This window comes from Drosophila obscura, unplaced genomic scaffold, assembly GCF_018151105.1.
Source record: "Drosophila obscura isolate BZ-5 IFL unplaced genomic scaffold, ASM1815110v1 contig_181, whole genome shotgun sequence".
NCBI lineage: Eukaryota > Metazoa > Arthropoda > Insecta > Diptera > Drosophilidae > Drosophila > Drosophila obscura.
Window position 1 is genome coordinate 640,673 of NW_024542769.1, and position 25,816 is coordinate 666,488.

The window sequence follows — 25,816 nt, forward strand, 5'->3', positions numbered from 1 at the left end:
CATGGAGGCACTTCCTTTTTTTCAGTGACTCACTCTTCCCACAAAGCACGGGTAGACTTTTTCAATTTGGAGGCACAGATAGTCTCGAGGAGACTATCCAGTTGTCGGTGCAGACCTTGGAGTGAGCGAGGTCGGTTAGAGGACCCCTTACATCGTGCTTTGGAGCTCTTTCAAAGTCAGACTGCTATGCTTGCTGGAACGATCTCGATGAAGCAAGATTCCGGCTCGAAGGACCAATATGAAATGCATTTATTTTTTAAGATTAGCAGTTTACAGAGCATACACTTTTACATAGTCAATTGATAGATGGGCGTCATCCAACCAACGGTCAAGCATCGGCTTCTGGTGCCTCCAGAAGTCCGTCATGGCCCGAGGCTCCCGCTCATGCCACGGCTTCTGTGTATCGTAGAAGTATTCGTTAAATCCTCCCACGGCCAGGCCAAAGGTTAAGTAAAACTCCTGATCGAATGGCGCCAGGCCAGTGCCCTCCTCCAGTTTTTGGGAATTCGGCAGTCGCGACCCATTCACACTTGTCTCGCTGAACGCTATGCTTTCGCTGCCCTGGCGACAAATCTCCCTGCCATCGACCAGCCACTTGAGCTCCCGCGGCGTCCACTCCAAGGTGTAATTGTGGAAGCTATCGCTCCAGTCATCTGAGCTTTCACTGCTGCCTACTCTGTGGCAGACTTTGGCCGAGCGGAGTGGCTCCTCGGCATTGAGGAGCGCTCCCATGTACAGATCTACTTTGTCATTGGCTGGCCGGGTGTAGGCAATGCGAATCTGTCCCGACTGATAGTCGTCCTCTCCATACTCAGGAGTCTTGGGCTGCAGCCAGAGCTGGGCCGTCAGCCACTCGGCTCGCGGCATCTTGGCGCGCACATCAACCCGTCCGTACTTGAAAGAGAAACTCTGCCGGGTGGAGAACTGAGCCGTCACCATAGGCGGCAGGCGATCGTTCCGCTGCCTGCCATCACGAACACAGTCCGCCGTGTTGGCGACACCCGTGCAGCCGCTACCCAGATCCAGCTTGGCCTCCAAATTCTTGTGGAACTGGCGCTTCGTCGCTGTGGCTGCCAGTATCGCGTGGCCGTTGTGAACGCGCAGCGTGTTGTGGGTGTCGTCAACGTAGACATTAAACTCGTAGTCGGGCGATCCGGAGAAACGACGCTCCGCCAGCCACTTGGAGGTGTCCAATTTTCCGGCACTGAACTCGTCCACAAACACCAACTGTCCCGCGCAGCGAGAAGGTCCACCGTTCACCTGAGTCTTCGGTTGGGTGCAACCAACTCGAATGTCAATATCCGGGTCCGATGGCCAGATCCAGGGAGTGGTGGAGTCGGTTGCAACCTGCGGTCTGGGTGTAGTCGCTGGGACGGTGCCATTGCCGTTGTAAGCATCGACAACAAAAGTGCCATCGTCTTCGCGATAACCCAGGCCATTGTAGATAACGTATGTCCAGTAGTAGAGCGTGTCGCCTGGCTTGAGCACCGCCAAACGGTCTCTGAAGGTCCAGCGGCCGTTCTTCATCTTGACAATATCCCGCGCCCAGGTGCCCGCCTCCAGACCTTCCATCTCCTCGTTTAGCTTGCCGTGGAAAGCGAACAGTGTGATGCCCTCCTCGTGTGGTATGGAAACCTCAAATCCTTTGGGATAGAATACCTCTATCTTGGCCTTTGGCACCTCATAGCCGAGCACTTGCACACCAAGGAGGAGAAGCGTGAGAAGACAGCAGCTCAACACAATAACGCGAGATGCATCCGCCATTCTAGCACCCATAATCATAACTGAGATGAGCAATCGTCAGACAAGTCAGACTTATCAAGAACCGGTCTATTCTGCCTTTGTTTGTTTTAAACACTATGTAAAGATGTGTGTGGGAAGAGAGTAAGTGCTGCTGCCGGAGAGACGAATATAGAGAGTGAGATAGAGCGTGTTATGGTCGGTTTTTTTTTTGTGATTAAACCATCGCATTGTCGACTGGGGTTTGATCGCAGCTATGTACGTTGCCGCATTGATCAGATACTGGTGATTGAGTTGTATGGGCAGGACATACACTTGTCGATTGCTTTATTTCGAGTTCGTTATGTGTCTTGACAGGCCCAAGGTGTGTCTCCAGGTGATGTGTTTAATGAGATCTTGTGAGTGTTGAGATCCAATCGGAGTGTAGTTCCCCTCCGATTGTTTTATTTAATTCTTATATATGTATATATTTTTGTATTGTTTTTTTTTTTTGTTATTGCTGCATACAGGCCTCCCAAATGTGCCCGTCGGCTTTGTTTTCACACAATATGAGCAAATTTTGAATTTTTTGAAAGACGCGCGCTGTCCAGCAATCGGATTTTTTTCTGTCAGTTGAATCAGCTGTGCCACTTATCGAACCAGTTCGAAGTCATGGTAGAGTATCGCAGGCTATATAAATAACAGCAATGGTTATGACGAAATTGTGCTTTTTAAATGTTTAATTGAACCAAAATCTTCAGCAAAATTACTACAAAGAAAAGCCACACAAACGCGCACATTTCACCCATCAATTTATTGTTAAACTGCTGCACGGAGTATACGGCTAGTCGGAAAGGGTATACAAGCTTCGATTGAAAAGGGCACAAACCTACACCTGTTTGTTTTTTGTGGAGCAGCAAGCTACGTCGCGACGTTTAGAATTTGTCCTGTTCTCGTTCTCGCACAATTAAAAATGTACATATTTTTGTAAAATCTATAACAAAAACACACGTCGGGGAAAATCAGACTTTGGGTGCGCGTATATTTTGTGGGTGCGCTTTTTTTTAAGAAAAAAACAAACCAAAGAAATTCCGTAATAACAAAAAGCAAAGCAGTAGTGTTTCGCAGCGCGAGTGTGTGGGGCTGGTGACAAAAAATAGATGCTGGTGTCTGATATAAACAAAAGTTTCATTAAACAATTGCGGAACGGAGCCTGAGCTGCATTGTTGATATTGTAAGTAGTTCAGTTTTATATAATTCAATTCAATTCGCTTTTCTTGTGTTTTTGCCTGCATGCATTGCAGCTACAATCAGCTGTGGGGTTGCCAGACATCCATTAATTTATATAATATTATACCGCTGCGATTGCAAACAAAAGATTTTTTTATTGTAGCTGTAATTGTTGCTATTAATTAGCTTTTTATTTATTGCCTTGGCGGATGGACCGATTGCGGGCATTTAAAATATCGATGTATCGATTTCTGTAATGCAGTAGTTCGCTTACATGGCAGCACTGCGCCAGAGCAGCTGTCTGCTTGTTGTTGTTGGAAAAGCTCGAAACAACAACAAGCAAAACAACTGAAAATGATTGATTTTTCTCGTGCGTGTCGGTCGGAAAAGTAGGCGACGACGACGTCGACGACAACACAAACCTTTTGAACAGGCAGGCAGCAGTGAAAATCTTTCAATATCACAGTCGTCTCGCTGGCGAGCGGACGGTGCAGCAGCTCGGAAAAAAAATTCAAATTGGAAGTTTTTCTAAAAATTCTAGTGTAAATAGTTAAAACATTTTAACAAATTAACAGTGCTTTTCCAAATTTTTCCGCAAAACTTGTGTGTGTCCCGTGTGTGCAAATTTCGTTTGCAGTGTATCGTAAGTAAGTGGTGAAAAGTGGGATAATATCCTGCGCATTAAAAGCAACGAATTTTCATAACGAAAAACGCCATCGCATCGCATAATAGTTAAGGGGATTTCCCGAAGCAGGCGAATTTTCGCTGCTGTTGCAAAAAAAAAAAAAGAAAAAAAAGGGATAATAGCGAAGAGAAGAAAACACACTGAGTAGTTTCCATCTACGTCACAGATTCGCGAGTGTTTGCTGGTGTGAGTAAGAGCACCCCCGGAAATGTAACACACGCATACTAACGCGAAAAGAAAACTTGCACCTGAAAGTTTCGGCCGTCGTCGTTCGCCTTCGTGTGTCGCCTGCCTCTCTTGCTGTGCATCGGTTGCAGCAACGTAAGAAAAAAAACAATACGAAAAAAAACAAAAGGTTAGTTTTTATTAGTGCCGAATTTTCGGTGCGGTGCGTAGCTCTTGCACCTGTCAAAATCATATTTTAAATTCGGACTTATTTGGCCTACTTTTTCCTCGGACTCGCGCAGCTCCCAACCAGGGTTGCTTTCATCTCTGAGAGATCTCATAGTGTGCGCGCGTGTGTGTGTGTGTGTATATGTACGTACGTAACCAATTGAAATTGGGGCAACTGGCAAAACGGCAACGAATCAGTTGAGCAAAGCAAAGACCGCAATAAACCCCTAAAAAATCTCCCTAGACCCCAACCCCCAGCCCAAATTCTCTTCCCTTGCCAAGGGTGGGCGCGTTGAAATCTGGATAAAAGCTGCAACTTGGCCCAGTTACTTAAGTCTAATTGCAGACGTGATAATAGAACTGCACACACACAAAAGCAGTGGAGGCAGGCAGCAAACAAACTTCATTTGCTAAGAGTTTTTCAACCAAATTTGTTTGCACTCACACAGACACAGACGGCAAACGGACAGAATTACTGCATCGCGTAATAAAAGCGCAGCTAGAGATGGGCGATTATTTGTTTTTTTTTTATTTGTATGCTCCAAAGCTAATAGTAAATATCAAGACTGTTTAGAACTCACTACTATTGAGTAGGTTTGTGGAGGTGTTTACTAGTACCTTTTAACGACTCGATACGATTGATATTTATCTTATCGTTTCCCAGTGAATAATAACATAGTTTGTATTTTTATGCGATAGATTATTCGTAACTTTGACATCTTTAAAATCTCACATCTCTAGCACATTGTATCTGTTTTTAATACAATAGGATACATATGGTAGGATTCTCTATAGTTTGTTTCCAATTAAATCGTGACATTGACAGCCCCCTTACCACCCATCTCTAGCTTATCGTATGTTCTCTTGAAGCTGAGCCAAGCTGTCTGTGCTTTTGGCGGCACAACACACTTGTTTACTTTTCAAGGTGTGTGTGTGTGTGTGTTATGGGGGCGTTACTGTCATTGTTGTTATTTCTGTGCGGCAACGTCGTCGTTTCGTCTTCGGTTTTTTTGGGCTCTCTTTTCGTTTGTAGGGCAAAATTATGTATTGATTATGCCTGCTTTTCTTTTTTTGGGGGTATTTTGTTTTTCTCAGTGGGTTGTTGGGCGGTCGGGTTTGCCAGTAGGGGGTGCGGTGGCACCTTCGGTCAGCTTTTCATGCCTGAGTGAGCCATTTCATTGGCACAACAATTTTGTTGTCTCTCTGCATTTAACTAATTAAACCCCCCACTGTCCACCCCATTCCCATCCCTTTTCGAACAATAGACGTTTTCCGGTCGCGCAAACCAGAATGAAGTGCGTGTATACGAACGGAAGGGGACGGGACCGGACCAGACTGAAGCTCGGGAAATTGGATATTGTATGCAAAATGGGCAGAGCTGAGCATGGAGCATACATATTTGACCGACATCTGGAGCCCCACTAAAATCGCTTGCCCTCGGGGGTGGCTTTTCTAATTGGAAAAGCGATCAATTGTAATCCCCCTGCCGCCATCGTTTGCCCGGTATTTCTGGTTCGCTTGAATTGCGCTACAATTTTAGACCGCTAGACCCATTATCTGGACATATCTCCGTACATGTACATATGTATCTGAATGTATGTATGTGTGTACATTTATTAGTCATAAAACAGAAAATACGAGAAAATTTTAGACAAAAAATAACACTTTGCTTATCAATAATTGATTGATGGTTGTTGTGGTTGCCGCTGCCTCTTGCGCCGTACGCATTGCACATTTAATGGCTAATTTTATCGTCGCATTTTCGTCGTTCCCGATATAAGGTGGAACGTGAACTGATAGTCAATTTTTTCTATATGGCCGTACAAACTAGAAAAAAACAACGACTCGTCCGTCACTTGAAACAAATTGCCAGTTCCCCAATGATGAATCAGTGATAATATATTTTTTTTGTGGGGTTGCCTATAAATCCGACATCAGACAAGAATATATGTATCTGATTGTACATACTTGGATATAAAGTTCCATTAAAAGTTCAGTTAAGGTGCGATTATCTTGACTTTTATTCGCATATCTTTGCAGCTTTCTATTTCTATATATACTCGTAATAAAGAATATTTTCAATGTGTGTTTGGCAACAGAGAGGAGGCGCGACCAGAAAGAAACATCAACGGCCGAAACGGTCAGCGGTAAAATACTTATATTAAGGGTTTTAAAAATAGGAAAATAAAAATTAATGTCAAATAGCTTTTGCTTTTGTTGTGGCTGGCTGTGTGTTGGTGTTCCCTCTCCGCATGCTTTATTTATTTTTAAACGCAATTACGTTCAGTTCGGGTGGGTTGGGGTGGACGCTTGAGGGATGCGGTTGACGTGTTGACATTTCGAAGAACCGATTGTACAGAGCAGAAATATGATTAACTTATCTAACAATCCCTCTCTCTTTCTTCTCCATTTTTCTTTCTCTTTTCATTTGCCGACATTTTCTGGCGACTGATTGATGTTTTTTGAATGGATATACATATGCTTACCAATTCCAATCCGAATTCCAACGTGCGCTGCTCTGCTCTGCTCCACTTTCTATGTAGGCTAAGGCAACAGCTGAAGTGACGCGCAGCCCCCGGGGCAGCTCAAGTGCAGCCGTATAACACCCACATTGGTGCGGGCACCATGGACTCGCTCAAGTTACCAAAGGGTAAGGGAAGCCAGAAAGTGTGACGGATGACAAACAGCTAACAACAGACCTGGTTTCTCATCCCATCCCCTTCTCCTCACAGCCAGTAGTGCCACAAGCAGTGCCAGTGGCAGCAATAGCAACCTGTCCGGATCGACATCCGCGTCAGCATCCGCAGCCACATCGCCCACATCCTCGAACACAGCGTGTGGCGGCATGACGACAGCATCATCATCCAAGTCGCCGCCCGGCCTGAGCAACAGCAGCACGCCGATCACAGTGCGCTTTAATGCCAACGATGACTCGCTGGAAGACATCCTGCAGTCCTTCCACCAGAACAAGCTCAGTCCCAGCGGTGGGGCGAGTGGAGGTGGCGATGCATCACCCACGCTTATGGGCATGAAGAACAACGGAATGGGCCTCAATGCCGCCGGAATGACGTGCGACTCCCTCTCCAGCAGCCCCTCGCACCAACAGATGCAAGCGGCACTCTTTAGCGTGAGTATCAATCAAAATTATCGCAGCAATCGAAAGGCTGTAACGCATAAAAGAAAGCCTTTCTGCTAAAACTAATCCCTGGCTGTTCAAAGATCACTCTTATTACTGAAAATATATCATTTAGTACCGGGGGGGGTGGCGCATACACATTCGCGAATGATGTGCCCTATCCCTTATGCGAAATTTGTACAAATCAACGGAACGGAAAGAACATTTTTTCCAAGTAATAGTTGGCACATCTAAATAATTAAGAAAAATATAAACAAAATCATTGGCCATACAAAAGTCAGGGTATCTAAACCTTCGACACCCAGAACATAGACTTTCATTCTTGTTTACGTTTTTATCAACAAATGCAAAGCCTCAAATTATGATTCATTTAGTTTCGTTTGTCGCAGAACCGATTTATCGCAATTAAACATAAATTATACAGAACAGAACGCGATCTTTCAGTCGTTCATTCGTTTACTCGTCTGTCGGTGCGGCAGTTGGCAATTAGCATTTGCTTGCCCAAATTAGTAGTACACTTATTCTCTGATTTGCCTCTTCCACTGCCATGCCACTGTAATGGTTTCACTTTTTAAAGAGAAGAAAACAAAAAAAATTAAATTTTTTATTTGCTTTTGTTGTTGCCAGAGAGCGGTGAGCGGTGCGCGCGCGTGTGTTGTCTATTTTTGCGGGAACGGGTCCGCATAAATATTTGACCGCTGCAAACGTTGGCCGAACCGAACCGAACGTTGCCAAAAACTTGCAACAGATGTGCTCGTTGCAAAATCATTTGGCAATATTACTCATTGTTGCAAAATGTTCTTTTCTTTTCATTCCCTTTGAACGCTTCCCTGTCGCCGCATTGTATCCGATCAGAACGAAGAAGTAAATCTGCGCAATAACTACATGCAAGGCGGTGGCTTCTTCAATCGCAAAAGGTGAGTGCTTCCCCACACGACAAGCTTACATGTTACAACACTCTCCTTTTTTTCTTGGGGGTGGGGAAGGGACTTAAATGTACACTAACCAACAAACAAACAAAAAACTAGTTGAAAACGCCCTAACATAATCGTTGTTGTTGTTTGTTGTTGCCACACATACACATTTATAGAAATTGCATGCATAAATACTCGTACTCGTACATACAGCATACACACATAATAGTGGTATTCCCAGTAATTGCCGCTGATGTGCTTCCTGCTGCTGACTGCAGAGAAATCTCTCAAATCTAAACGGAATCACCAACATTAAAAATGTATATCAAAAGCGTTTGCTGGAATGCCTCCAACCTGAATTTTTGCAAGCTACTAGCCTTGGAGTACCTCTACCCAGGTGTGTTGGACAACAACCAAAAGTTTTTCTAGTAATAGGAGCTCTTTTTTTGCTTTTATTAATCTCCAATTGGGGCATTTCCTTCTGCCACATACTAGTTTTCCCCGAAGTTCGTTGACCGTTGGGTTGTTGGACATAAAAAATGACTTTACTGCAGTTTTGTGACTTTGATTTTTTTTTGTAAGAGTCCTGCACCACTTGTGCATTTTTAATGCATCCTCGGCGGCGTTGCCTCGACTGCCAATGGCCGTAAACTTGCCTGCCTTCCAGCCTGGTCGTGGCTCTGATTCTGGCTCTGGTCCTGGTCCTGGACTGCTTTTGTTGCTTTGTCACCAACAACTGCATTTGTAGTGGTGTTCTACGTGGAGCATCTGTGGAGTGCAGGCTAGGCTGCTTTGTTTATGCTGCCTACAATCATGCAACGTTTTCTCCTCTCCCATGCCCAAGTCCGTCTGCAACTTTCAGCTCAAGTGCCTCCCCGTCTGGCCGTGTGGGTGGTGGTTCCTTTTAGTGGGTTTGGGGGAGAGTTCTCGCTATGTCCCCTCAACGTCACGTCACGTGCCCGTCGTCTCGCCCAAGTTTTGTTTCTGTGAGTTTCTGTGTGTGTATGTTTTCCCCATTTCCATTTTCATTTGTGGGCTTCTTGTTATTTCTCATTTTAAATATTAAAAAACAGCAAGTCTAGCTCTGTTTGATTTCTGGTTCTGCTGGTACCACCTGAGCTTTAGTATGCCTGAGCTGCCTGCCTCCTCCCATCGCTAGACGTCATTGCGCCTGATTCGCTTTATTGATTTTCGTGTGTACTGTAGATACGAGTACAAGTACGAGTATGCTTCGAGTATATGTATTCTTAAAGACTATTTGCTGTCGGATTTTCAATTTCTCGTGTCAATCAGATTTAACTATTTTTTCTTGTATTTTTGTACACCAATCCCTAAGCTCTTGTGACAGTTGTCATGTTCTTTTTTAGTTTTTTTATTTTTTATTTCCGCTTCTCCGTCTCTGTATTCATTTCCGTTACCTTTTTAATTAAGTTTCGAGAGTTAATTGCATTTTATAATTGCATTTTTCAACACTGTCGACAGTTGCCACTGTCGTTATCGCCAGCCTCTTGTCAGGGTTGTTACTGTTACTGTTGTTGCTCTTGTTACCTGAGGGGGCGACACTCTTATCAAAAGCGTAGCAGACGACACCACACCAGCACCAGCCAACAGCCACCACCATCGGCGGGTACCGTACCATTGCTGCCATCACTACCATTACTACAACCACCAGAGCAGCTCCATCCCTTTTCCCTCTCTGTTGCTGGTTTTTTTTTTTTTTTATCTATTTACACTTGTACACGTTCCAACATGTTTGTTACACACACATTTCATCATCAACATCACATCATCATCATCATCATCATCATGAACATCAGGGGAAGCAACCAGCAGCAGTTAAAAACCCATGCCTTGCCGCCCCCATCAATCCTATCATCTGCCTCACATGGCAACGTGTTTGTAATATTTAAAATGAAAAGTTTCCATGCAATTTCATGTCTCGCGTCTTGGCCTGGCCTCACAGTTTGACATGCAGTGCGTTTTTTTGTTGTTGTTGTTCAATCCATTAGCATGATAGTGCCAAAACACCAACAAATAGACCCACAAAATTACACAAACACCAGCAACAGCAACAGCAACAACATAACGATTTGAACTAGTTTAGTTTTCTATTATCATACATTTTTACATACATATGTATGTATATGATACGTATAAACCCCCCTTGCCGCCCACTGTGCCTCCACTAAATTTACGCGTCGGTATATGATTTCTTTAGTTGTCTTCTCTCTCTCTCTCTCTTTATCTATCAATCTACATCTTTCTCTGTATGTTTCGGGTTTGTTTGTTATTCTGGGCCGTTTCGTTTCCTTCGAGAACTAACCATTAAACCAGTGTCAGTGCAGCAGCAGCTAAGAAAGTGTTGAAAAATCCCCCAAACGAAAAGAAACCGAATCAAAGTTGTTTTATATCGCGAGCACAGTGCCAAACAAAAACTAACAACAAAAAAAAACCAACCAAATATCCAAAAAAAAAACCCCATAACGAGCTGCCTTCTAAAACGTCAAATATACATCAACAAAAATAACGCCAGCGTAATTCAAATTTTCATTTTGATTGGATCTTTAGCAAACAAACCAAGTCACCACCACCACCAAAAAAAAAATTAAAACAATACCACCACCACTGCCACTGCCACCCACCGCCACCAAAAACCACCACCCACATCATTTACCACAGCAACAGCAATCCTACACCACAAGCGCCAACAACAACAACAACAGATCTGAGAGATATCTATAAAGAAATATACACAATAAAAGTACGAGTAAAGAATATACTATATACTATACATGTAAAGAAATACAACAAAAAAAAGGAGCAATTCAGGATTTGAATGAGGATTATACAGACAGGCCGGTCACTTTTGTAATACACACCACAAAAATCTAGTTGCAACAGAAAGAAAGATTTGCATAGGTATAATTATTATTATTTTATCGTTTCAACAGCAATAATTCATTTAGAAATTTGTATTAGTTGGCTATAATTTACGTTTGAGCAGTTTTAGCAATCCGAATCTAAGATTTTAAAATACTTTTCTGGCATAGCTTTCAAACACACTGAATTGTATGTATTATTTCAGTGCTTATATATATCCCACAGAATAATGACTTTATTTATTTATTCGTCGTTTTGTGAATGTGTGTGTGTGAATGTGAAAATAGCTGCGATATCTGCACTAGGATATATTTGTATGTAGCCTTCCGAGAAGACCAAGCCCGACCATATACCGTAAAACGAGATGTCTTATCAGTTGATTAAATCAAACGTTTCTTTTGAGTATTTGTGCTTTAATTTGTTTAAACGCTGGGCGGCAATGGGTTAAGCACACCCCACACACACACACCACTTACACATCCAAATGCATTATTATGTTTGTACATTTTAGTATTTAACCGAAGCAAATCTTTGACCAATTGCTCCTTTTTATAATGCGAAGAACATAGTAGTATACAGGATATATCCAAATCGGAATCCGAATCACAGACAATCAATCCACAATCATCAATCATTCAAATTGCCAATGTTGTAAAAGCCTCTCTTCATCTTTGTTGTCCTTCCCTGCAGTTGCAGCGGCCTACCGCCCAATCTCAATCTCAGCAAGCCGCCGCTCCAGCAACAGCAGCAGCAGCAGCAGCAGCAACAGCAGCAGCACCTACATCAGCAGCAAGTGCATCAGCAGCAGCTATCTCCGAATCTGAGTGCACTGCATCATCATCATCAGCAGCAACAGCAGCAGCAGCTGCGGGATGGCGGAGCCCACAGTCCCTCGTCACCAGGCGGAGGCAACGGCGGTGGCGGCGGAGGATCTCCGTACAATGGCTCACAGGCGGGTTGCAGCAGCGGTGGCATCTCGCCCATTCCGCTCCAGATGTCGGGCGTGTCGCCCAAGTACAGACGCAGCATATCCTTCCCCATCAAAGGCACCTCGCCGACGGCCATCTACGGAGGATCCGGATCGCATATGGTGGACGGTGGCATGTCCGGCGGTGGGCACATGAACATACCGACTCTGTCCATTGGCAATGGTGGTGTCGGTGGAAATGGTAGCGGTGGCATGCCCACAGCCGGTGCCGCTGGTGGCGGAGATGCGCCCTACATGGGCAACAGCTACGGCAACATGATGCCGGCAAATGGACAGATGCACCATGGCGGCGGTGGCGGTGGCATGGATAACTCGCTGACCGAGTACATGCGCAACATGTCGCTGGGAAACAACGGGGATAACAATCTGGCCCTGCTGCAGGACAGGATGCGAGTGCTGGGTGGACCCAAGCACCTGAGCGAGGCGGATGCCATGGCCATAGCGGCCAACTCCAATGATCCGTCGGCCTATCTGAATGCCCTCAAAATGGGTTCACCGTCGCGCCACTCTCCACACTCGCCCCACTCGCCCATCCAGGGTGGCAACGGGGGTCAGGGGGCCGGCGATAGCACGGCCCGCTTCTCGCGGAAGGTGTTCGTGGGTGGTCTGCCGCCAGACATTGACGAGGATGAGATTACCACATCGTTCCGTCGCTTCGGACCGCTGGTCGTCGACTGGCCGCACAAGGCCGAGTCCAAGTCGTACTTTCCACCCAAGGGCTACGCCTTTCTGCTCTTCCAGGACGAGAGCAGTGTGCAGCAGCTGATCGACTCGTGCATCACGGACGAGGACAAGCTCTACTTGTGCGTCTCTTCGCCCACCATCAAGGACAAGGCCGTGCAGATCCGCCCATGGCGCCTGGCCGACGCAGACTACGTGCTGGATGCTACCATGTCGCTGGATCCTCGCAAGACGGTGTTTGTCGGCGGCGTGCCACGTCCCCTGAAAGCCTTCGAGCTAGCCATGATCATGGACCGCCTTTACGGAGGTGTGTGTTACGCCGGCATCGACACCGATCCCGAGCTCAAGTACCCCAAGGGTGCCGGGCGCGTGGCCTTCTCCAATCAACAGAGCTACATAGCCGCCATATCGGCGCGTTTCGTTCAGCTACAGCACGGCGACATCGACAAGCGGGTGGAGGTCAAGCCCTATGTCCTGGACGACCAGATGTGCGACGAGTGCGAGGGCCAGCGCTGCGGGGGCAAGTTCGCACCCTTCTTTTGCGCCAACGTGACCTGCTTGCAGTACTACTGCGAGCACTGCTGGGCCGTGATCCACTCGCGTCCAGGAAGGGAGTATCACAAGCCTTTGGTCAAGGAGGGCGCCGACCGGCCCCGTGCCGTGCCCTTTCGCTGGTGTTAACGGCGGCGCTGGTAGGCCGCGCTGCACGACGAGAGACGCCAACAGAGAGAGCAGAGACACCGCCTGTTGGACGCAGCGCTGGCAGTGCCCAGACCCATAACGAAAACAACAACAGCAACACTAGAGCAGGAGTCAGGAGCAGCATCCACATCAGCATACGCATACGTCATGGCATCTGCAGCTGCAGCTGTAGCAGCAGTGGAGCCGATGCAGGACCACGAGCAGGATCAATGGCTGGAGAAATTCGTAAATTAGCATATAAGACACGAAAACGAGACACAGACACGTGGATACACACTCCCACAAGCAAAAGACATTTGTCAGTCCCTGCGACGACGAGACGACGACTGGACTGTGAATTCTAGACAAAAAACAGAAATGAGGAAGCAACCACTAGGCTAGGGATGGGTCTAGCAGGGTGAAGGAGACGCAGAGTCTAGAAATGAGTTCTTGTAACACTCGCCTACATAGCTTTAGTTTTAATTTATTTAGCAATCGGATATTTTTTTGCTTGTCTTTTTGTAACTCTCTCTTTTTATAGTATCTGTATGGAATCTTAGTTTTTCATTTTGATAGACGCCTACACAGTATTTTTTGTACATTATTTTTTACAATCGGTGAATCCATCAGAGTTTGCCATTTTATCTCACAAAGGACCACCAAATATCAAAGAATGCAGAGGGTATGTTCAAGATACTTCCTTTAGTCAGCCAAAAATCCTCGCATAAGGCACATATGATATGATACGATATATGTATACCCCTCGTAGATAATGTTATCCTAAACCACCACCTTAGAGGCCATCTTCTGTATGCCAATCGAGGCTAGTCCTAAAATGATAAGTGAGCATGGTTGGGTCAAAGAATCCTCCTCGAAGTTCCTAAATTGTGAAAAAAAAAACATGAGCAAATGAAATGCTAACCAACACACTAGAACGCTGTAATTAGGGGTTTCTTCCTTTTCCCCCTAATTACACGTCAATTCATGAACACTCAAAAGACACTCATCTAACCAAAACGAGATTTTGTTTATTTTGGAACGTCCAACATTATTGAATATCACCGATATAACTTATGCGCTATCGGTTATATCTTCTGCGTTATTACCTACACTAATCATACACTTTTTAATATCCTTGATATTTCTCCAACATGTGAAATCGATTATATACACTTTTCTACACTATTCTACACATTCACACTATTCATACACTCATGAATATTCATGAATTCATGTTATCGACTGCGCTAACGATTGTATCCGGGATTCGGTAACCGAGCAACCGAAAACGGATCCAAGCCTGGTTATAGAGCACAACACATATGAAGAGAATAACACACAAATCCTTAGAATAACCATATTCACCCGCGACTATATCTTATGCGCTATCGATAATTTACTTACAACATGTGAATTATATACACTTTTCCTACACTTTTCTACACTCTATTCATACACTCATGAATATTATCGACTGCGCTAACGATTGTCTCCCGAATTCGGTAAGAGAGCAACTGAAAACGGACCCCAGCCTGGTTATAGAACACATAAATCGTTTATCTTCTTCACAATTCCTCCACTTCAGGTTGACCTTGTCATTGATTTTTTGGCATTATACATCCATTTAAATTCTTCTTGGGATGCGAAAATCGTACGAAGAATACATAAAAACACCACACCCGAAAAACGAGAGACACTAGAGTCAGCTACTGCCAGATGGGCAGTACACACTACGATTTTCGCATTATCCTTTATGCTGGAAACACTTTTTTTTTACATAACTGCACGAAAAGGATGCCGAACGACCCTATCATATATAGGCCCATTTATAATTTTACACTAGTCGACTTCTCTGACAAAACACTAAACAAATTTTACACTAAAAATTGTTTGCATTTTTGCCATTTGGCATTATACGAAATAATAATAAATACCATTATAATAATAATTTATAGCTAGATAGAGAGAGAGGGTAAAATTGCTTGTGTTCAGTATTATGATTTATTTATGATTTTGTTGTATTGTTTAGTGTCACACTTGGCCTTATTTATTCCACCAATTGTTTTGTTGTTATAAGTTATAAGTACGAGTACACGTACACCCGTCGATTGATTGCTGGGCGTGTTGCAGAGAGAGCGCGAGAGAGGAGGGACAAGCACGTGCAAAAAAACTAGAAGATATTTCTAGAAACGAGATATATATATCTGATATCTGTAATCTGTAATGTATGAAACCATTTTGATATATGACATACATATATTATTAACAACCCTATGAATACTTGTATTAGACAAACTTTTTATATAGAAACTTTTTGTATACACTTTTTTTTATTACTCTTATTGTTATTTGAGAACTTAGTTTAGTCCAAATCTGTAACTGAAGGCGAGAATTAATGATGATGTTGATGTTGATAATGATGATGTTGATGATGAGGAAACCAAATATGAAAATGAAATTGAAAATCTGCGACATAAAGAAACAAATGCTAAAACATCTAAAGGAAATCTAAAAATATAAACAACTTATGTGCAATACTATCTCATAAACAACAATTCAAACGTATTATACGCAACTATATATATATGTATATACATATATATATGTATATATGATGATATGTGCAATCGTATAACCGAAGTAGTTAAATATTAACGATCCCAAAGCTAGAACAGTACTTCTACTGCAGCTATTGGTTTGTCTGCGCTCTTTTGTACAATACTTACTTACATACATGTTCTTAAGAAGTACTCTCTCTCCCTTAAACGGTATCCTAGACGCGAAATCAAATGGAATATCTAGACTAAGTGCAATACTTGTGGATAATTATCAAAAATGAAAATGAGGGGAAAACAGGCAAACTTATTTTGTAATTTATACGAGTTGTTGAACGGAACGGAACGGAAAGGAGAAGAGAATAGGAGAATCAATATGAAATACGATATTTTTTCTATACTACCAACAAAAATTACTACGAAACTAAATAATTCAAAATTCGAGACAAACCAAGAACCCAGAAGGTTGGACGGATGGAAGGAAGAAAAGCCAAGCTGCTTTGGACTTTTAAACGTGCATATTCGCATATGTGTATCTGATATAGCTGATATATACACATACATATATATATTATTATATGATAGTCAAATCTATTAGCAAATTTTTGCTCGCGCTTTCTTTACAAAACAAAAAAACCAACAAAAATGAAAACCAAATAAAATTCAAGTCATGCAAAAGTTGTAACTCAAGTTGAAGGCGTGATAAGCGTCGGCGGCACTTTGAAAAGGAAAACTAAAACAACAACAAATTAATAGCAATTTTTCTAGAATTTTTATATTAAAATTAAACTACGACGTATGTATATATCATATATAATATATATACTATATATGTATATATTTTTTAAACTACATAATTAGAGGACTTGAGCGTTCGTTTGTTTTAATTTGTATTTTTTGTAATAACTACCAAAAAATATTGTGTATTAAAAAAGCAAAAGAATCTACACCAAAAAAGAAAAAACACAAAAAAAAAAGAAATCGAAGGTAAACCAATTAAATATTATCAAATACGAGTATAACAGCAGGCGCCTGCTCTATGTAGTGTAATACATTTTGTGCAAATATTTAAACAAATGCGTTGTTCTAAAACTTTCAAAGTAATGAAATGCTAGTCTCTAAAAAGGCAAAATCTGTTACAAAGCGGAAGCGGATACTGAAACGGTTACGGTAATCGGTAAAGAAACAAAAAACAAAAACTGCGTGTAATGATGATGTTTTTTAAATGTAGTCAAATTCAATATTTTATAGATTTTTATACTTTTATATAAACATATACCTTCTACTTTAACTGTTTAAAATGTTACAAAAAACGAAAGAAACCAAAAACCGATTTAAAGCTATAACTTATCATACAAATATTTTACTGTATACCAAAACGAAAGTTGATATAGAGATACAGCGGAGAGAGAGAGAGAGGAACCCCGCTCAATGTTTTTCGCTGCTAATGGGAATGGATATCTGGAATCTGAAATCTTGTATAGCGTGCTATACTACATACATATATAGAGTTAAGAATCGGTTCAGTGTTGTTTTGTATTGGGTTTCAGCTTTGATCTGCTGATCTGTTGATCTGTTGATCTGTTCCCTCGAGCGAATTCCAAGAAGCGCAGATGATTAGTCAAAGACATTTAGTTTATCCCATTTCCGAGCTTTTAGTTCGATAGAGAATCTTGTTATAGATCAATGTTTATGTTGTTTTTTATATGGATCCTAGTGTTATGCCATCATATATGGCATCCTATATACGAGTATATAAATATTTTTTATGCCTAATTCTTAATATATATTTTTGTATGTTTTGTAGTTGCTAGTAGAGTTTCCTGGTAGATTTAACGTTGAGACATTTTTATACTTTGTTTAACTCTTTTTTATACATATACATATTATGAATAAAGTATAACAAAAAAAAAAAACAAAAAATAAAATAAAACAATATTTGATATATACAATTTATACAAAAAAATAGGACAAAAAAAAAACAAGAAAAAAATAACGTTTTTGCAATTAATAAACAGACATAACGTAAATTGTGTTTTATTTATTTTTATATATATATCTTGTATGGACTTTTTTGATATAAAAATGTAAATAAAATACTTTTAACTTAGCTGAACCACAAAATATATAAAACCAAAAATTTAAAAAACTGTTAGTAAATATATGGAAATACTTAAACGATACGAAAGACTCTGAAAAAGAAAAGTATTGAATTCGAACTTATTAAAAACTTAAAAACGTTTACTGAACATCTAAACAACAACAACAAATTGGTCAATATGTGTTTTTTATACGAAAAATACCAAACTTAAAATAAAAAAAAAAACTAAAAACTAATAATTATATGAAATTTACATGTAGTACAATTGATGAAATTTAAGAAACGTAAGCAGTAAATATTTTTGAAAGAAAAATAAAATGAAAACTTAAGAAAATGCTTCATATAAACGCTAAAAATAACTAAATAAAATATAGAGAACACACAAACACTTGATAGATCCAGCCCTGCGTAGTGCATTATCCAATCCTAAGCCGCATTTGAGGAAACTCTTCGAAAGAAAGATGGAAATACTCTTCATTTCGGATTTATTGACGTACGATCGTTTGATTGTGATCAGAGAAGAAAAAAAATAGAGAGAGAGAGCGATAAATTGGATTATTTTTTGAGTATTTTCGTAGCACAATTTTTGTACAGTGTATGGTTTGTAGTTAGCCAAACAAAGAATGTAACCCAATCGCGTTTTAAATAGTAAATTTTTTAGCATCAGCCCCCGCCCGAGTTCCCCTTAAAAGAGAAATGAATTCGATTTCCACTTTACGCTAATTGGATTAAAGCTTAGGTCGCAGTAAAAAATAGTATAAACAAAAAACAAATAGCAAAAGACAAGGTTATTTAAGAATATTAAACACACACAACATTTGGTACCTTTTAAACATAATTAAAGAATTTTATGAATCATTAAATTGAGAAATTGTAGCCTGTAAAGCGGGTGTCGTGTCGGTGTCGTATCGGCATCCGTACTTCCATTTTAATTTATCTTTTTCGCCTGTGCCGCGGAATGGCAAACGCGATAATACATACGAACGTATATTGTATAGATCTATGTACATGTACAATATTTAAGGTTTAGTACTTCAAATAAACTGAAATTGAGCGCCCTTACTAATGAATTCCTTTTAGCAAAATATTCAGAAAAGAAACATAAAATGAATCCAAGCAAAGGCATATAATTTTTTAGCATTATACAAGTAAAAAAAAACTACAAAATCCGAAAAAAAAAACCATATACATACATACATAAATAGTAAACGGAAAACAAAAACAAGTTGGCAGATATGAAAACTATATAGTAAATCAAATATATATATAGACACGTAATCTGTATGACGCGTATGAAAAGAAAACCAGAAACTAGCGAAATATTCCATATTTTATAGTCATTTTCAATAAACGTAATTTTTTAATTTTTACAAAATTAAAGTTGAAAAAAAATTAAGAGGGAAACAAAAAACATTTGTAGTTTTCTAACGACACAACAAAAGTGCGGATTAAAGTGGAGAAATCCTATAAAGCATTTCGATTTCCATGTGTGTTTTTGCTCCAGACGTTTTTAAATTTAAATAACAGAAAATGTGTTGAGAGAAATGTTATAAACCCCCATTCCTCCCCCCACATAACAGACGATAGATAACACATACATATGTACTAACGTAAAATAAATAGAGGGAAAAATCAATGAACGAATTACCAAAATGAATATATATATATATTATACACATATGCAAGAAGCTCTCTCCCAGGCCCCCCTCATTAAGAAAATCTCTACAGAAAAATCGAAACTGTAATAGAAAACTATAATATCAGCAGTACTTCAATGCAAATACTTAAAAAAACAGAAAAAATTTAAAATAATGAAACGCAAAAACCAAATATGAAATAATTTAATTACAAGAAGTACGAGTGCGTAAAACCGTTATGAAGGAAATATACATATACGATTATACTATATACAAAGAATATATTCAATGCAAAATCATTTTCTAAAGCGCCCTCCCCGACACACACAGAATGAGCATCCAACAATCGGCGTTTGTACTCAAATAAAATAGATATGAAAAAAACCTACACTCCGACACCCACACACCCCCTGATAATGAGGATATGATGAGGTTATGGAACAAGTAAAATAAAACCAACAACAAAATGGCAAACAAACATATATCTTCATTCGAATAAATAAAAAAAAAAACAAATACTTTTTCTGGAATAATAAAACATGCAAGATCTTTTAATTAGGGAGTAGCAGGGAGAATATGCGATGCTGGATGGGTTCCTTGGTCTTTCGGCAACATGGGATTTACATTTTTAATCACCTGCAACGTGAAAGCAATATGAAGAGACGACTGTTTTGTGGTGGATTTATGCTTGACTCTAGTACGGGTCTCAATCTCACGTAGATAATAATAAACTTTCAATCCTCCCTTATCCTTAGCATACTTTTCAGGGCCACTGTTTGTTACCTTCTCAAGAGCCACTCCCACACCCCAAACATTATTTGAATAGTAGATGACATCTAATCAAACTGTTTACAAATAAAATAAATTTCAAATTTCAGATCTGGCAGCATTGAAGGCGTCTCACCCTCCTCCAGTGGCCCCAATCTGATAGCCGCTCTAACCGCAGCCGGCATCAACAGTGGAGGCGGGGGATCGGCAGTGGACACCAGCGGTGGAGTGGGCACCTGGAAGCTGATCAAGGGCAAGGTCACACAAACCCTTGAGGAGATAAAGTCGTCCAAGCAGCCGTCACACCATTCAACAGCCGCGATACCAATCATTGTGGCCGACCCACCGTCCATTGGCTGGAGCCCTACCGAGCCCGACTCGGACACCGAGTGCATCCCATCTATCAGCGAAGATCTGCCGCTGGACCCGGATCATAAGCAGCACCATCAACAGAACTCCGATTCGGATGCGGAGGCCGAGCAGTTGCAGCACGACAGCAGCAGCCTGGGCAGCGGCGACGTTGGTGCTGCCGCAGCCGTACCCGTAGCGGGTGCAGAACGTTCCCGCCTGCGGCGTGGCCTGGCCCACATCAAGTCCAAGGTGAAGGCAAAGCATCAGGCTGCAGCCATGAGCAAGAAGGACATCATCCCCACCCCCATTGCGACGTCCGGCTCGTTGCGCAGCGGCTTTCTGCGCAGGCGCAACGTAGTCGAGGCGGGCAGCGAGCCATCGACCAGCCAGCAAGCAGCCGAGGCCAAAAAGACTGCCTCGGAATCGGCCACGGAGATTCCCATCGCCAGTGGCAAGGTGAAGAAACGGGGAATCCTGCTGGCTCGCAAGGATGTGGAGATTGAGTCTGGAGTCGAGGTTCTGGAGGATTTGATACCCATTGCGATCAAAGCAGCGGGTTCGCCAGAGCAGGGGCCTACTGATGACAGGGATGGCGGAAGGGATGGGGCTGAGCCCCGTGCAAGTTTGACCCTACCTTTTGCTGCTCCTGAACCCACAGTGTCCTTTGATAGGCCGCAATCAACGTCGCGGCTCAGCTTCTTCTCCAGAGGAAGCTTCATCAGCGTCAGCGGGTGGCGTAGCCATCGCGGAACAGTCGCCTCCATTGCCACACCCATTGTGCTGGGGGCCTCTCTGGTGGTGCTGATGATCCTGCCGATGCAGGACTTCCTGCGTGGCGTATTCGCCACCATACTGTTCATCGCTCTGATGGACTCCTGCGGCAAACACCTGCGCCGGCTCTTCGAACACCTTATGCTCTCCACGCACCCGGAAAGGGTGATGTTCAGGATACCCAACTACGAGGACATGCCCATTTGCGAGATCCCCTCTGCGGAGGAGCACAAGACGATCAAGACCTACTCGGGCTGGATGAACGAGATAGACAGCTACGACCCGCAAACCTTCTCCTTCCACTTGACGCGGTCCATCTATGTGCGGCTGGATGGCTGCATCCTGAAGATGTCCGGCACCCAAGCGAGGATACCCAAGCGCAGTATGTGGAACGAGCAGCCCATCGATCGCAAAAAGGTCCTCTTCACCGATCATCGCTCCTACGATCTGAGGGACTGCCGCATTGAGCTGCTTCCCCTGGGCCTGGCCAAGAAGCGGTGAGTAGTTAACCCTTCGAAAGGACGAAACCTCCCTTCAACACGCTTATTGCATTTTCTTCTGTTGCAGCTACTTCAATCGCAAGTATCCCATCCAGCTGATCATCAAGAACCTCTGTGATTCACACACGCCTCGTCTCTCAACTGAATCTCTGTCGGAGACAACGCTCAAGCTGGAGTCCAAGGAGGCACGCACATCACTAACAATTGCCCCTGACTCGACGCCACCCCACGAGGATCAGGATAAACAGGATTTCGCAGCAACTGTGATGCAAGCAGACGTGAGGGTCAATCTATTTAACTCGAGCTGTAAGGATTGCAGATCTAACTTCTCGTTACTCCCTGCAGCTGCAGCAACTACGGAATAATGTCAATCCGGACACGGAGCTAAACGACATCACTGTGCCCTGTGGCGATGAGGTTCGCCTGCTGCTCTTCACGCGTTGTGACCGGGAGAAGGAGGACTGGTATCGCCGCTTCCAGGCCGCCAGCAAGGGGCGCGTCCATGAGCAGGATCTGCAGGTGCCCATGGCACGTTTTGTGGAGGACACCGATCTGCAGATGGCTGCCGCCAGGCAGGCAGTGCGCATGGTCAGTGCGATGGGTGGACTCAAAGTGTGTAAGGAGCTACTTCGATCCCTCAGTCGTTTATATATACTCTGCACTACCCATAGGTGCGCCCAAAGGATAATCTGAGCGATGATCGGAGCGTGGGCGATGTGTCGTTTGCCTCAAATGCGATCGACGATCAGCAGACCCCCGAAGTAGAGTTCGAGGAGATAACTGTGGAGGATTTACTTCCCGACACGCCGAAGGAGGAGCCCTTCGAGGGAATGATCATGAACTCCGATGTGGCTAGGAATCCTGCGGACTATGTTCGTTTCATGACCGTCTACCAGGTGCGGCTCCCTCTCTCCCTTCAGTTCTTCTGTTGTAGTTTTCTTTCTCTTTTGGTTTTTATGATTTGCATTTTTATGTAGAAAGCTTGCCGTCAAACCCAGATCCCAGTGACCAAAAGTGCGCGCCTCGAGTATGGTTCTGAAAAAAAGAAAGTATGTTTTTTTTTATGGTTTAATTTTCTTTCAATTTACAATTGAATATGCGAAGAACTTTGGAGACTAAATAATGAACGATATTTCTACACAGAATCGCCGCGCCAAGCGACAGGAAGATGAGCTATGGAAGGGCGTTGACCAGTCCCTGTTTCTGGGCCCCTCCGGTAGCATTGTCTGGGCCAATGTCCTCCTGGGGCGCTGTCTCTTCAGCATGCTGCATGATGCGTCGCTCCAAGAGAGGATAAAGGACTTTATGCAGAAGAAGCTCAACTCCATTAAGGTCAGTGTAATAAGTCAGAAAATCAATTTTAGAATTGATGGTTATGATTTCTCCCCACAGTTGCCCAGCTTCATGGAGGAGGTGATCATAACAAACATTTATATGGGCGACTCGCCCATGCTGTGCCATCGGGTATCCCAGCCTATGCTGGACGAGCGCGGTGTGTGGGTGGATGCAGACCTCACCTACGAAGGACTGGCCCATATCACAGTGACCACCAAACTCAATTTGCTGCGAATCCGCGCCAAGACCAAGGCCTCACCAATGGGAGCCGAAAGCGGTCCCAGCGCGGCGTCGACAGATCTACCTCAGGATCGGCGCAATCTGGGTGACGATGACACAATAGACAGCAGGAGTGCCATCTACGACAGCGATGGCGAGAGCACGGGTGGCTCGTCCACCGAAAGTGAAAACACACCGCCGGGCGCCGCCACTGAGAATGCGGCCGGGACTGAGTAAGTTCTCCTGGTCTATGCTGGCTGAATTCCTGCTAAAATATGCCCACTGCGATTGTTTCAGATTCTTCCAGCACTCGCCGGGGAACGCGCGACGCATCTTCAAAATCGTCGACCGCATAGCCGCCTCAAATCTGTTCCAATATGCCACCGAGCTGCCGTACGTGCAGCGAGCCATGGAGAACATGAATGCCAACATCACACTGCGCGTAGATCTCAAGGGTATGGTGGCCCGTGGGACAATCAACATACCGCCCCCGCCCTCCGATCGGGTGTGGGTGTGCTTCCGGGGGCCACCACGCCTGTGGATATCCACCAAGCCCCAAGTGGGCGACAAGTCCGTCGACTGGTCCATTGTTACCAACGTCATTGAGAGCAAGCTGTGCGAGGCTGTCAACAAGTTTTTGGTCTACCCGAATATGGTGGACTTTACCATACCCTTCCTGGCCAAACCCAGCTACGAGGACGAGTCGCCAGCATCGCCCAACTGAATACCAAAAAGGAGATTATCATTTTTTATATCATCTGAATTTAACACAAAGTGTGTGCAGATTTTCCACATTATATCTTATTTCCGAGATTAACTTGAAGCTTAGCTTAGATCCGAGATCTCTCTGGCACCCACCACGTGTACTTAGCCGTTAAGAGCAGAAAGACGATGAGCAGCGAAGATTGATTCCAAATGACAAGTTAAAAAACGCTTAAACGCCTATTTCGATCACACTCCAGAACAATCTACATCCATATTATTCTAAGTAGCTTAGGTTTGTTTATCTGTACAACTAATCGTACTATAACTTACAATTATATCAGACAAGTCAAAGGCTTATGACTTGCATTTTAACAGCCGCTCTGTGACGTCAACAAGACAACTATTCCAATAGCATAATGCAGGCATATAATAACTTCCCAACTAACTTAACTACGTAAATAAATATATAAAAATATATTGTATTTCAATTAGATTGCTAAGAATGCGTGTGAATTTTATATAATAACCGATTTTATTTCCGGTGTGTGGTTTCATTTATCATCAATCATTATACATACATATGTACTTAAAGCGTTTTAACTAAAATAAGCATACATATTACTCGTAAGCAGGAAAGGAACGAATTCGTACTTCCGTTTGCCAAATGAGAAACAAAACTATTTGCAAAAGTTCCCTTGAAAACTGAAATATCATTTACAGACTTATGTGAAAAGAATTAAACAAAATAACTAACTTTAGTAAACACATGAATATATGTAAATACAACATATGTACTTATGTATGTACGTGTATACCTTTTAAATAAATAAACGAAAGGAAATGGCTTAAATTCAAAATTTTTGAACTATTTTTATTTTTGTATATTTTTGACTAGGGAAAATTCCTTGATTCTTGAAAAGAAAGCTTTTCCGTTGACAAGACGCCCAGATCGGCACACAAATTTTTGGTTAATTGTTGTACAACAAAAGCTGTTGCTGTTATTATTGTACAACAACCGCCCTGAATTTGGTGGCGCTCAAACCCGAGATTATGTATTTTCAGATCGGCTTATATCAGGCTAACAGAAATCCGCAGAAGGTCGCTGCTTTTTTTAATTTCTCTTTTTATTTCGTTGCTCTCTCTTATCGCTCTAATTTTTCTGATTTTCTGCCTCCACTTTCCATTGCTCAAATGGCAGAAAACGGTTAAATTCAAATCTGGGATACCAGGCGAACAGAAATCAGCAGAAGGTCGCGGCTTTTTTTAATTTTTCGTATTTTCTTGTTTCTCTTTGTATTTCGTTGCTCTCTCTTTTCGCTCTAATTTTTCTCATTTTCTGCCTCCACTTTCCACCGCTCAAATGACAGAAAACCGTTTAATTCAAATCATAGATACCAGGCGCACAGAAATCAGCAGAAGGTCGCTGTTTTTTTTTAATTTCTCTTTTTTCTTGTTTCTCTTTGTATTTCGTTGCTCTCTCTTTTCGCTCTAATTTTTCTCATTTTCTGCCTCCACTTTCCACCGCTCAAATGGCAGAAAACCGTTAAATTCAAATCTGAGATACCAG

General features: G+C 42.7%; 2 protein-coding genes across 9 annotated transcripts; one reads left to right on the forward strand and one right to left on the reverse strand.

The window, feature by feature from the left end:
- Nucleotides 1-225: 225 nt before the first annotated feature.
- LOC111071506 (gram-negative bacteria-binding protein 3) lies at nt 226-1,790 on the reverse strand. The gene has a single exon (XM_022362894.2). It carries the CDS (start codon nt 1,780-1,782, stop codon nt 271-273), a length of 1,512 nt encoding a protein of 503 aa, XP_022218586.1. The 5' UTR covers nt 1,783-1,790; the 3' UTR covers nt 226-270.
- Nucleotides 1,791-2,645: 855 nt separating this feature from the next.
- Nucleotides 2,646-25,090, forward strand: LOC111071508 (translational regulator orb2-like). 8 transcript variants are annotated; one of them, XM_022362899.2, is made up of 13 exons: nt 3,293-3,596; nt 3,801-3,989; nt 6,571-6,677; nt 6,760-7,154; nt 8,019-8,080; nt 20,479-21,987; nt 22,058-22,268; nt 22,336-22,602; nt 22,662-22,886; nt 22,968-23,039; nt 23,134-23,322; nt 23,383-23,777; nt 23,842-25,090. In XM_022362899.2, exons 3-13 carry the CDS (start codon nt 6,653-6,655, stop codon nt 24,266-24,268), a joined length of 3,777 nt encoding a protein of 1,258 aa, XP_022218591.2. In that variant the 5' UTR covers nt 3,293-3,596; nt 3,801-3,989; nt 6,571-6,652; the 3' UTR covers nt 24,269-25,090. The 8 variants fall into 8 exon arrangements, with proteins under 8 accessions (XP_022218590.2, XP_022218591.2, XP_022218594.2 ...); XM_022362902.2 differs by having other exon boundaries at nt 3,293-3,592; XM_022362898.2 differs by lacking the exons at nt 3,293-3,596; nt 3,801-3,989 and adding an exon at nt 2,646-2,953.
- Nucleotides 25,091-25,816: the final 726 nt, after the last annotated feature.